General features: G+C 31.6%; 2 protein-coding genes across 2 annotated transcripts; both read left to right on the plus strand.

Moving 5' to 3' along the window:
* Nucleotides 1–1,020: 1,020 nt before the first annotated feature.
* LOTGIDRAFT_164623 (hypothetical protein) lies at nucleotides 1,021–5,011 on the plus strand (the record flags this gene model as incomplete). The annotated part of the gene is made up of 5 exons (XM_009061151.1): nucleotides 1,021–1,074; nucleotides 3,861–4,015; nucleotides 4,179–4,315; nucleotides 4,452–4,725; nucleotides 4,854–5,011. Coding segments are annotated over 5 exons (778 nt in total), but the record flags the coding sequence as incomplete, so codon positions are not given.
* Nucleotides 5,012–5,249: 238 nt separating this feature from the next.
* On the plus strand, nucleotides 5,250–9,173 carry LOTGIDRAFT_164624 (hypothetical protein; the record flags this gene model as incomplete). Its single annotated transcript, XM_009061152.1, has 7 exons — nucleotides 5,250–5,270; nucleotides 6,459–6,671; nucleotides 6,977–7,082; nucleotides 7,935–8,056; nucleotides 8,285–8,509; nucleotides 8,834–9,058; nucleotides 9,096–9,173. 7 exons carry the CDS (start codon nucleotides 5,250–5,252, stop codon nucleotides 9,171–9,173), a joined length of 990 nt encoding a protein of 329 aa, XP_009059400.1.

Here is a 9,173-nt window from a genome sequence, read left to right on the forward strand (position 1 = left end):
GATTGTGCCTTTTCTATCAAAGATGGTTAATTCAATTATGTTTATGCAAATTTGTTATAAAGTAGAAATCATGCATGGTATAAGAACACATTAACCCTATGTGATAAAAAATGTTTTTACATTCATGAATATGCATAAATATCAAAGAATAACTATCTTGAATAAAGTGACATGTTATTTTAAATCATGTCATAAAGTAATGTATTTTTTGTAATAAGCAGTGCTTATAAAAATTGTTAATTAATTATAATTAATGTTAATTTGCTAATAAGGAAGTTGTTATTCTATGTTAAAATTCCACACATATCTAATATTATTTTTATTCAAAGATTTAATTGTTTCAATTCATATTTTAAATAAGAATGCTATTCTACATTTATATAGTATCCATATTTAAGATTGAAATTAATCTATTGTATTTTGCTAATGCTATTTATTGCTGACTAAAATATACAAGACGATATCATTGCTAATCCTTTGACTGAAGTATTACAGTTAACATTACCTGTTACTTCATTTTATATTCACACACCATTTATAACAAGACAGTCATTGCCCATGCTGTTTCTAAACCAAATTATTAAAAATAACATTGTGAAGCAAACTTTATATTATCCTGTAGGCTTGATGTTACATCTTTAAGTAAAACAGGTCAAATTTATTAAGGTGGATAGAGGTGTGCAACATTTGTATGTTTTAATGTAAATAATATCATTTTATTGCAATAAATATTATATGTAACATGTTTGTTTATATCATTGATGAGATATATTCAACAATAATACAGGCCTACTCTGTTTTTAATCCAATGTCTTTTGTCCATACGTCTGTAAATATGAGAAAGAAAGGTGCATCAAATAATTGTGTGTCTTGCATGGTCTAATACATTATATCACGAATACGGGTTTTGACATGGTCTTATTAACCCGTATTAAACAAAGCCTAATACGCTTCGTTTTGGGGGCGTGGAAATGATATTGGTGGCATTTAAATCTGACCAATCAGATAGGTAGAACAGAAATGAGGTCATGTAAACAAAATACAACACATTCTTGCCAAGCAAATAGTCCAAAGGTTTGTTTTTCTCTTGGCTTCAATTCTTTAACAAAAATCTTACTCAATTCTGTACCGTACATATTCATCAAAATAAGTAATGGCACGCTGCTTTCGTTTTGTTTACGTTAGCAAACAAAACATCATAATTAGTGATTTCTTTGATTGGCTGAAATTTGCTACCAATACAGTAAGGCCAATTTTGATTGGACAATATTTAGCCATGAAAACGTAATTTTTCCCACTTGTGTTACCACGGCCCTGAGGAAATATGACGAATGGGGTTGGTTTGGACACGATGGGTCTAATATGATGGTATTAATTTACATTGTGCTAGGCCTTTACCTTAAATATGCTAAAGAGCTGCTTACATAAGATTTTGGTATTACTTTATTATAGCAATATAATTGCATGCAGTAGGAGGAGACCACACAAATATGTCATGATGAATAAGCTATCCTTAGCATGCTCAATAAAATCAAACCTGAGTAGGGACGCCTTAGTTTTATTGGTGTATGGTTTATGTGCTGTGTATCAAGCCTCAATGTTATTGCTTAATATATATATGTCACAGAATATGCCTACTTTTTTGTGGATGCAGATATAAAAAAAAATTGGCATAATTATTTAGTTGTGAGCTGAAGTTCAGATAGTAAATGGATTACTTCCCCTTGCTTAGTTTCTAATAATAGTGGGGAAGAAAAAACGCCATTTCCGGATTACTAGTTTTGAAAGCGTTTTGATATATTTAATCATTCTTTTACATACAAAGGGTTTGTTTTTCCCCGGTTACTTCAAATAGCAATGAATGTTAAATTGATGAAAATGCCAACCATTGAAAACAAAATTATTTGAAACTATGATTTTACAGAGGGAGATTTTCAGTTCGATCAAAATGTCATTTTCACATGAAATTTCTTGGAGAGAAGTGTGTTCATTTCAAGTTCAAAATTTTCAAAACTTATACAGTGGTATAACCTATTTTCGTGGATATAAGGATTTAATACCGAATTTCGTCAAAGTAAAAAAACAAATTTCTTTTTTTTATGTCTTAGATGTTTCCTCAGATATTCTACAAAATAATTAAAAATGGTTTATTTCGATTTTCTTTATGAATCCTTCACTTTGACCCATATTTCATGAGCAACCAACTCGGCAACACGGCAGAATGCATCACCTATTTTCGTGTACAATGTTTGATCTATAAATAAGTCTAGAAAAACACGTTGTATGGATACCGGGGGGGTATAATTAACTTCTCTTAATATTTATCTTTAATATCAATTCATTATAACAAGTGACAATTCCTTTAAAGAAAAAAAAAATAGTGACTGACAAAATATGATACGTAGCGTGATTTATTGCTAAAAGTCACTGAAACAACATAAGGATATGGCCCACTTTGTGTTCCATAGAAATTTTCAGCTTACACGGAATCCGCTAGTTGATCATGTGACTTCATTCGTTGGACTGCATTCTAGCAGACGACACTTGGGATTCTGATTACTGCTTGGGATTATAAGGAAATTCGGCCGATAAAAAATGGTGATGTTTGGTAATAAGTGAAATCCGCCATTTTGTATTTGTCAAAGTATACATTAATAATTTTACCTTGCTTGAAACTACTGAAATCATTCTACTAGCTGATATTGTACAGAAAACCCCTGTTTATTAAAACAAGCAAATGCCGAGGTCACGCGAGGTCGCACATGTAAATTATTAATCCTTTCGGGAAATCCACGAAAAATAGGTTTCCACGAAATTAGGTTACTTGACTGTATATTCATGGACCCAAAGGCAAAGACAATAGGTATGCACTTGAAAATCATATCTTGAATATTTGTAACATGAGAGAAAAAATTCAATTTAGAACTCAATGTGGCCAGAGAGTAAGCTCACATCACTGTATTTAAAGACAAATAAGCTTCAATTGTGTGTCATTTGCCTAAGACTGTCTTTCAGCTACATTATCAGATCAGAGAGCAGGGATTGTGATTCCAAATAACCCCTTGTTCTATCCAATATAATACTTAATCGAATCAAATCAAATTGTATATTTGAAGGTTAACAAATTTTTAAGAAATGGGAATCAAAAGTTAACTTGATTAGCCAAAACTAGAATTTAGTGTGATAAATTGCTCCTCAAATTTTCCAATCTAAATTGTACCCTGTCAGAGAAAAAGGCATGCACCCTCCTGACACTTATATCTCATTTTCTTGACATATTTTGACCATTTATTCACATAGGTGCCGTAACTCATTATGCCAATTTTCAGACCTTTTAGGCCCACTTGGGCTCAAAGTCAAAGGGCGCCCTTAATTATAACTTTTTTCTTTCTCAATTTTGAAAAATTTTCACTTTCCCATTTTCCCATTTACGAGCATAATATCATTAAAAACGGACTACTACATTCTGAGATATGGCATCCGAAAGATTGGTACCCAGCATGGGGAGCCCAAATTTTGGGGGACCATAAATCAGACCCCAGTTGACCCAAAGGTCTGAAAATTGGTTGCATAATCTTTTAGTATGGGTACAACCACTTGAACAAAAAAAGAAATAAATCCGAGATAGTGTGTCAAAACTTTGCTGAAAATTTGTACACTTGACATGGAATGCCCCAAGAGTTACTTCTAAGAAATTTAAGTGCTACACCTTACAGAGGGAAGTGTGTTTATGTTAAATAAAACCTTGCCTTTGTATGGATCCAAAGACATTCTAAGATCCAATCATTCAATTTCACACAATTGAAATTTTTGAAATTTTGATTGATAATAGTTATAGAATTGAATTTTTTTTTATTTAGATGTCTGATGACAATAGTAGAAGTCCCTATGAACAGGGAGAGCTTCAATCCAGTCCCAGTCCAGAATTTGTTCGTACGAAATATAAGAAGGAAAGACAATTCTCTGTATCACCAAAACGTGTAGAAACAATTGATGACATTATAGTAGTTGATAGGTAAGTTTTGAATATTGAGTGTATTGAGTCTTAGATATTACTTAAAAGTCCTATGAAAATATTTAAATTAACATGTTTCATTGGCCAAATTTTGCAATTACATCTTTTTCAAAGACCCTTTTATTTTCTCTGTATATATAATTATTTTGATTCTAAATTTCAGGGATTCTGAAGATGATACATTAGATATAAAACCACCCCAGACACAATCTGGTAAACGTGAACGATCTCACAAACATAAACATAAAGATGATAAACGCCGTGATAGAGATAGAAGAGACAGAGATCATAATCGAGATAGTAAGTTTATTTTAAGATGTATTTATCTTTATATTCATACATATTTGAGTGAATTTTCATTTAATTTGCATTGTTTCTAATATAATGTACAAAGCCCCATGTCTAATTAATGAAATGCTCATGGCTAAATTTTTAGAAGTGAGATCTGTTCATGTTGATAAACACAGACCTAGACAAGACAGAGCAAGTGATAGACAGGTAGAAAGACTTCCAGATCGTCAAGATAGAGGTCATAGAGAGAAACGTGATCATCGTGATAGAGACAGTAACCGTGATAAACATCGTGAAAGACAAGTTGAAAGAATTGTAGTAGAAAGAGTGGTAGAGAAAGAAAGAATAGTTATTACTGAAACTAGAGAAGAACGGGAGACAAGGGAAAGCAAAAAACGAGAACAATCTTTAATGGAGAGGTATGTGATATATGTCCTCTAATACTAATGACAAAAAAAATGATACCCATCTATAATTTTTTTTGCAAACTTGTTCTTAAAGCAATATTTTTAATTCTTGATATTCTTAATGTTTTTTTTTATTATAGGGAGAGATTAGAAGAAAAAGAAAGAGAAAAACAAAGAGATACAATCAGACAAACAAGGGAAGAAAAACAGAGGAAAATAGAAGAAAGGGAAAAAAGAAAGAATGAAGAAAGAGAAAAAAGAAAGTTGGAAGAAAAGAGGGCACAAGCTGCAAGACAAGGTAAATGATATAGGACGTGAATTTGAAAATGTTTGACTTAATTTTGATGTGTGACTTAACTGAACTCTTTCACCTACTGTCCTTTTAATTTCAAAGGGATATAAATTTATAAAGCTTTGACTGTATTTAATATTTACTACAGCTCGTGAGAAATCCCGGCCTGAGAAACGTCATAGAAGTAGAAGTAGAGACAGTCATAGAAAATCTCAACCTGACAAACGAGATGATAGAAAACAATATGGTGAGCCAGCTGAAAAAAGTAAGTAATTTAGTGTTGGATGTTGCTTAAAGATTGATTCTAGTCTGTTTCCCTTTTAATTACTGAACTTAAACAGGATGATCAACATGTAATTAAGTATGTGGATAGTCAGTTTGGGTTGACACAACCTTTGTGTTGTTAGTCATTATGATGATAATTGTCTTCATAAATCTAAACCTGCAGTTTGGTCATACATTTTTTTGAAATACATGAACTAAGGGTTGATAGGTAGAAATTAATGTTTTCTCTGAATATTAGCTCGTAAACGGGGTCCTCGTACACCAGAAGAACCAAAAGATGAGGTAATTGAAGTTGATCCACCATCTTCTGAACATGAAACTGAGGTGATCCAGTCAGAATCAGATGTTGCTACTGAATCCGAGTCTGATACTGAATCAGGTTAGTTGTTGTGTAATTCTGTTAATGCTTAGTAAAATCAAATGCTGATACCAGTGAAAGAAAAAATATGAATAAAAAACTGTGGAGAAGAATGTTATAGAATATGTCCAGCATGAAAATGGATGTCCCAAAATTTTATATTATTACTATTGATAAATGGTGACCAATTCCAATTTTGAAATGGATTAAAACTGCACTGTATAATTATTATATATAGATAGTAGTAGTGAGAGTAGTAATGAAGAGGAAGAAGAATCTGAAGCTAGTAATAAAGAAGAAGATCAAGATGACAAACATTCAGTTCATAATACAGGTCAGTCAATCTATAGTATTGTCATCTGTCATCTGATAGAGTCTTGGGAATTAAAGTCACATGCAATGATTGGGAATCATATTCATAGTTTAAAAACCAGTTGAACAATTTTTATACTGCTCAACTTTCTTATGCAGAACTACAGTAATTTTGTACATCATGTATTCTGTAAACATATTTCTCTGTTGTATTTGAAAAATGTGCCAAAAAAAAATCATGTGTGACGTGAAATGGCTTAGGTAGTTGGGTGAAAAAAATGATTAAATTTATATTTCTTGCTATAGCAATGGATTTTATACTTAGTACTTATTTTCATTACAGGGAAAGTCAAGTCGAAATTTGATGAACATAGCGAAAATGAAAGTGAACATGGTAGTGTTTCTGAAGATGATAATCAAGCATATGTAGCAGATTCCCCACCCCCCTCTCCTATAGAGGAAGAGATTAAACTACCCCCATATTTACCTGCTATACAGGGATGTCGCAGTGTAGAGGAGTTTCGATGTTTAAATAGAATAGAAGAAGGTACATATGGTGTAGTATATAGAGCCAAGGATAAGAAAAATGATGAGATTGTGGCTTTAAAAAGATTGAAGATGGAAAAAGAAAAAGAAGGTTTCCCTATCACATCATTACGAGAGATAAATACTTTGTTAAAGGCCCAACATCCAAATATTGTCACTGTCAGGGTATGTTTATTTTAGTTTCCTTTGATTGATATGTTGTAATGTGTTGGTTTCCTAATTGCTCCCAATTTGATTGTGAAGAGTAGAACACCTCAAAATCCCCACACAATTATATTTCTTGAACTTTTTTTCTTATTAAAACTTTTCGAGTGGTATTGGGTTTACAGTGAAACAGGAGTTGAAAAAGAATATATGTATGGATGACACTAAAATAGTACGGTACATTATAGCATGTTTTGTGCTTCTGTATGGGTTGTAACTACTAGAATATTACAAATATAATATATTTATTTAAACTGATATAACAGGAGATAGTTGTTGGTAGTAATATGGATAAGATATATATAGTAATGGATTATGTTGAACATGATTTAAAAAGTTTAATGGAAGTTATGAAATCACCTTTTAGTATTGGTAAGTTGCCTTTAATACATTACTAACTTGTCTCCTGATACTTGTCAATCATTTTAGATGAATTGAAATATATAAATAGAAAGACCTTTTGATATATTAGCTTGTCTGTTCATCCAACATATAATACATTATATAGATTAAGAATTTAATAACACTCATCCTGCAGACATGTGTCCCTAAATGCTAATGATGCAGACTGACTGGGGGGGTGGATTGAATTAAGATTTTTAGTACAGCATTCGAGAACTCTCTCAAACTGCCTGTGTTAGATTCCATCAGGATTCTCCTCGATTTTGATAAATGTTTTGCTGTGTTTGATTGTACATAGCACTTTATACGGCTGGTAACATTTGAGCTTAATCTGTTGTTTTGGTGGATATATACTTTGAAACTTTTACAGAGAAAAATTGTCAATTTGGTGATGCTACTTGAAAGATTCATGAGTTATATGTTTATATGACAAATTATTTGGCATACTGGTATCGATTACCAAAGATCAATTAATACTTGATTGAAATCAAAATATTTTAATTGAGAAAACCTTGTAAATATGAAATAAAAAGCAAAATTTTGAATTCCATTATTTTTTGTGTCCTATAAGTTAGTATATTCTTGCTCTGATTGGTTATAATAGATTAGTTATTGTTATGTGCTGAAGAGAAACTATGGGGAAGAGAATACTACTTGTTAATGGTTACTCAGGAGACAACTTTGACATTTAATCTATTGTGAAATTCGATAACCGAAATTATAAATTCCTATCATTGATAAGCGATTATTTTACAGAGCCATGTATACTAGTCAAACACTCTATGTAAGATGTTGGGTTGACTAATTTTTGTGTGTTTTTAGGTGAAACTAAGACATTATTAAAACAATTACTACGAGCTGTCAATCATCTACATGATAACTGGATTTTACATCGTGACTTAAAAACATCTAATTTATTATTTAGTCATAAAGGTATCTTAAAAGTAAGTCAAAATTTCATTATTGTCCCTACCATGTAGTATGAAGCAATGCTAGTCTTAATTCAATGACATTTTCTTTTTTACCACTTTATATATTATTTAAGAAAGTTTGTTAAGGTCAGAATTAAACTTCATTTATTTAGTTTATCTTAGCACCAAATAGTTTATCTATGTTGTAAGTATCTCAGTCAATAATTAATGAATATGATTTATGTTAATTTGTATTTATAGGTAGGAGATTTTGGTTTAGCAAGAGAATACGGTTCACCATTACGTCAATATACACCTATAGTAGTAACATTATGGTACCGAGCTCCAGAATTATTATTAGGTTGTAAACAGTACTCTACAGCTATAGATATGTGGTCTGTTGGTTGTATATTTGCTGAATTCTTAACCATGAAACCATTATGGCCTGGCAAATCAGAAATCGATGAACTGAACAGAATTTTTAAGGTACAGTAACAAAATATTTTCATTGTTAAATAGTGCTCAATACATTGACTGTCGAGCGATATAAATGTATTTTATAATAGAAGTAACATGTTTCAGGTTCAAGTAATATTCGACCACAAAACTCTCTGATGCAGTGCTCAGTTAGAGCGGTTTTACTGGTAATGACAAATACAATTTATAAGAGTAAAGAGTGATGACCATATACCGGTACCTTTTATCTTTGATAGGATAAGTAGGCATATGAGAAAAATGCTGTAGTGAAGTCCTTTTAAACTTTTTAAATAGTCTAGACTGATATATACAATCAATTGCTTTATATTTTAGGATCTAGGTACTCCCAATGAAAAGATTTGGCCTGGTGTTAGTGAATTACCTGGTATGAAGAAATGTAGTTTTACAGAATATCCCTATAATACCATTAGAAATAGATTTGGTACATATTTATCAGATTTAGGTTCAGATTTATTAAATAGATTCCTAGCTTATAGCCCAAGTAGAAGAATAACTGCTGAAGAAGGATTAAATCATACATATTTCTCAGAATCCCCAGTACCAGTTGATCCATCAATGTTTCCAACGTGGCCAGCTAAAAGTGAACAATCAGCTAGAAAACATGTCAGTTCTCCTAAACCCCCATCTGGTGGCAAGGCTTACTCTAGACTAG

Source organism: Lottia gigantea (genome assembly GCF_000327385.1).
Source record: "Lottia gigantea unplaced genomic scaffold LOTGIsca_46, whole genome shotgun sequence".
Lineage (NCBI taxonomy): Eukaryota > Metazoa > Mollusca > Gastropoda > Lottiidae > Lottia > Lottia gigantea.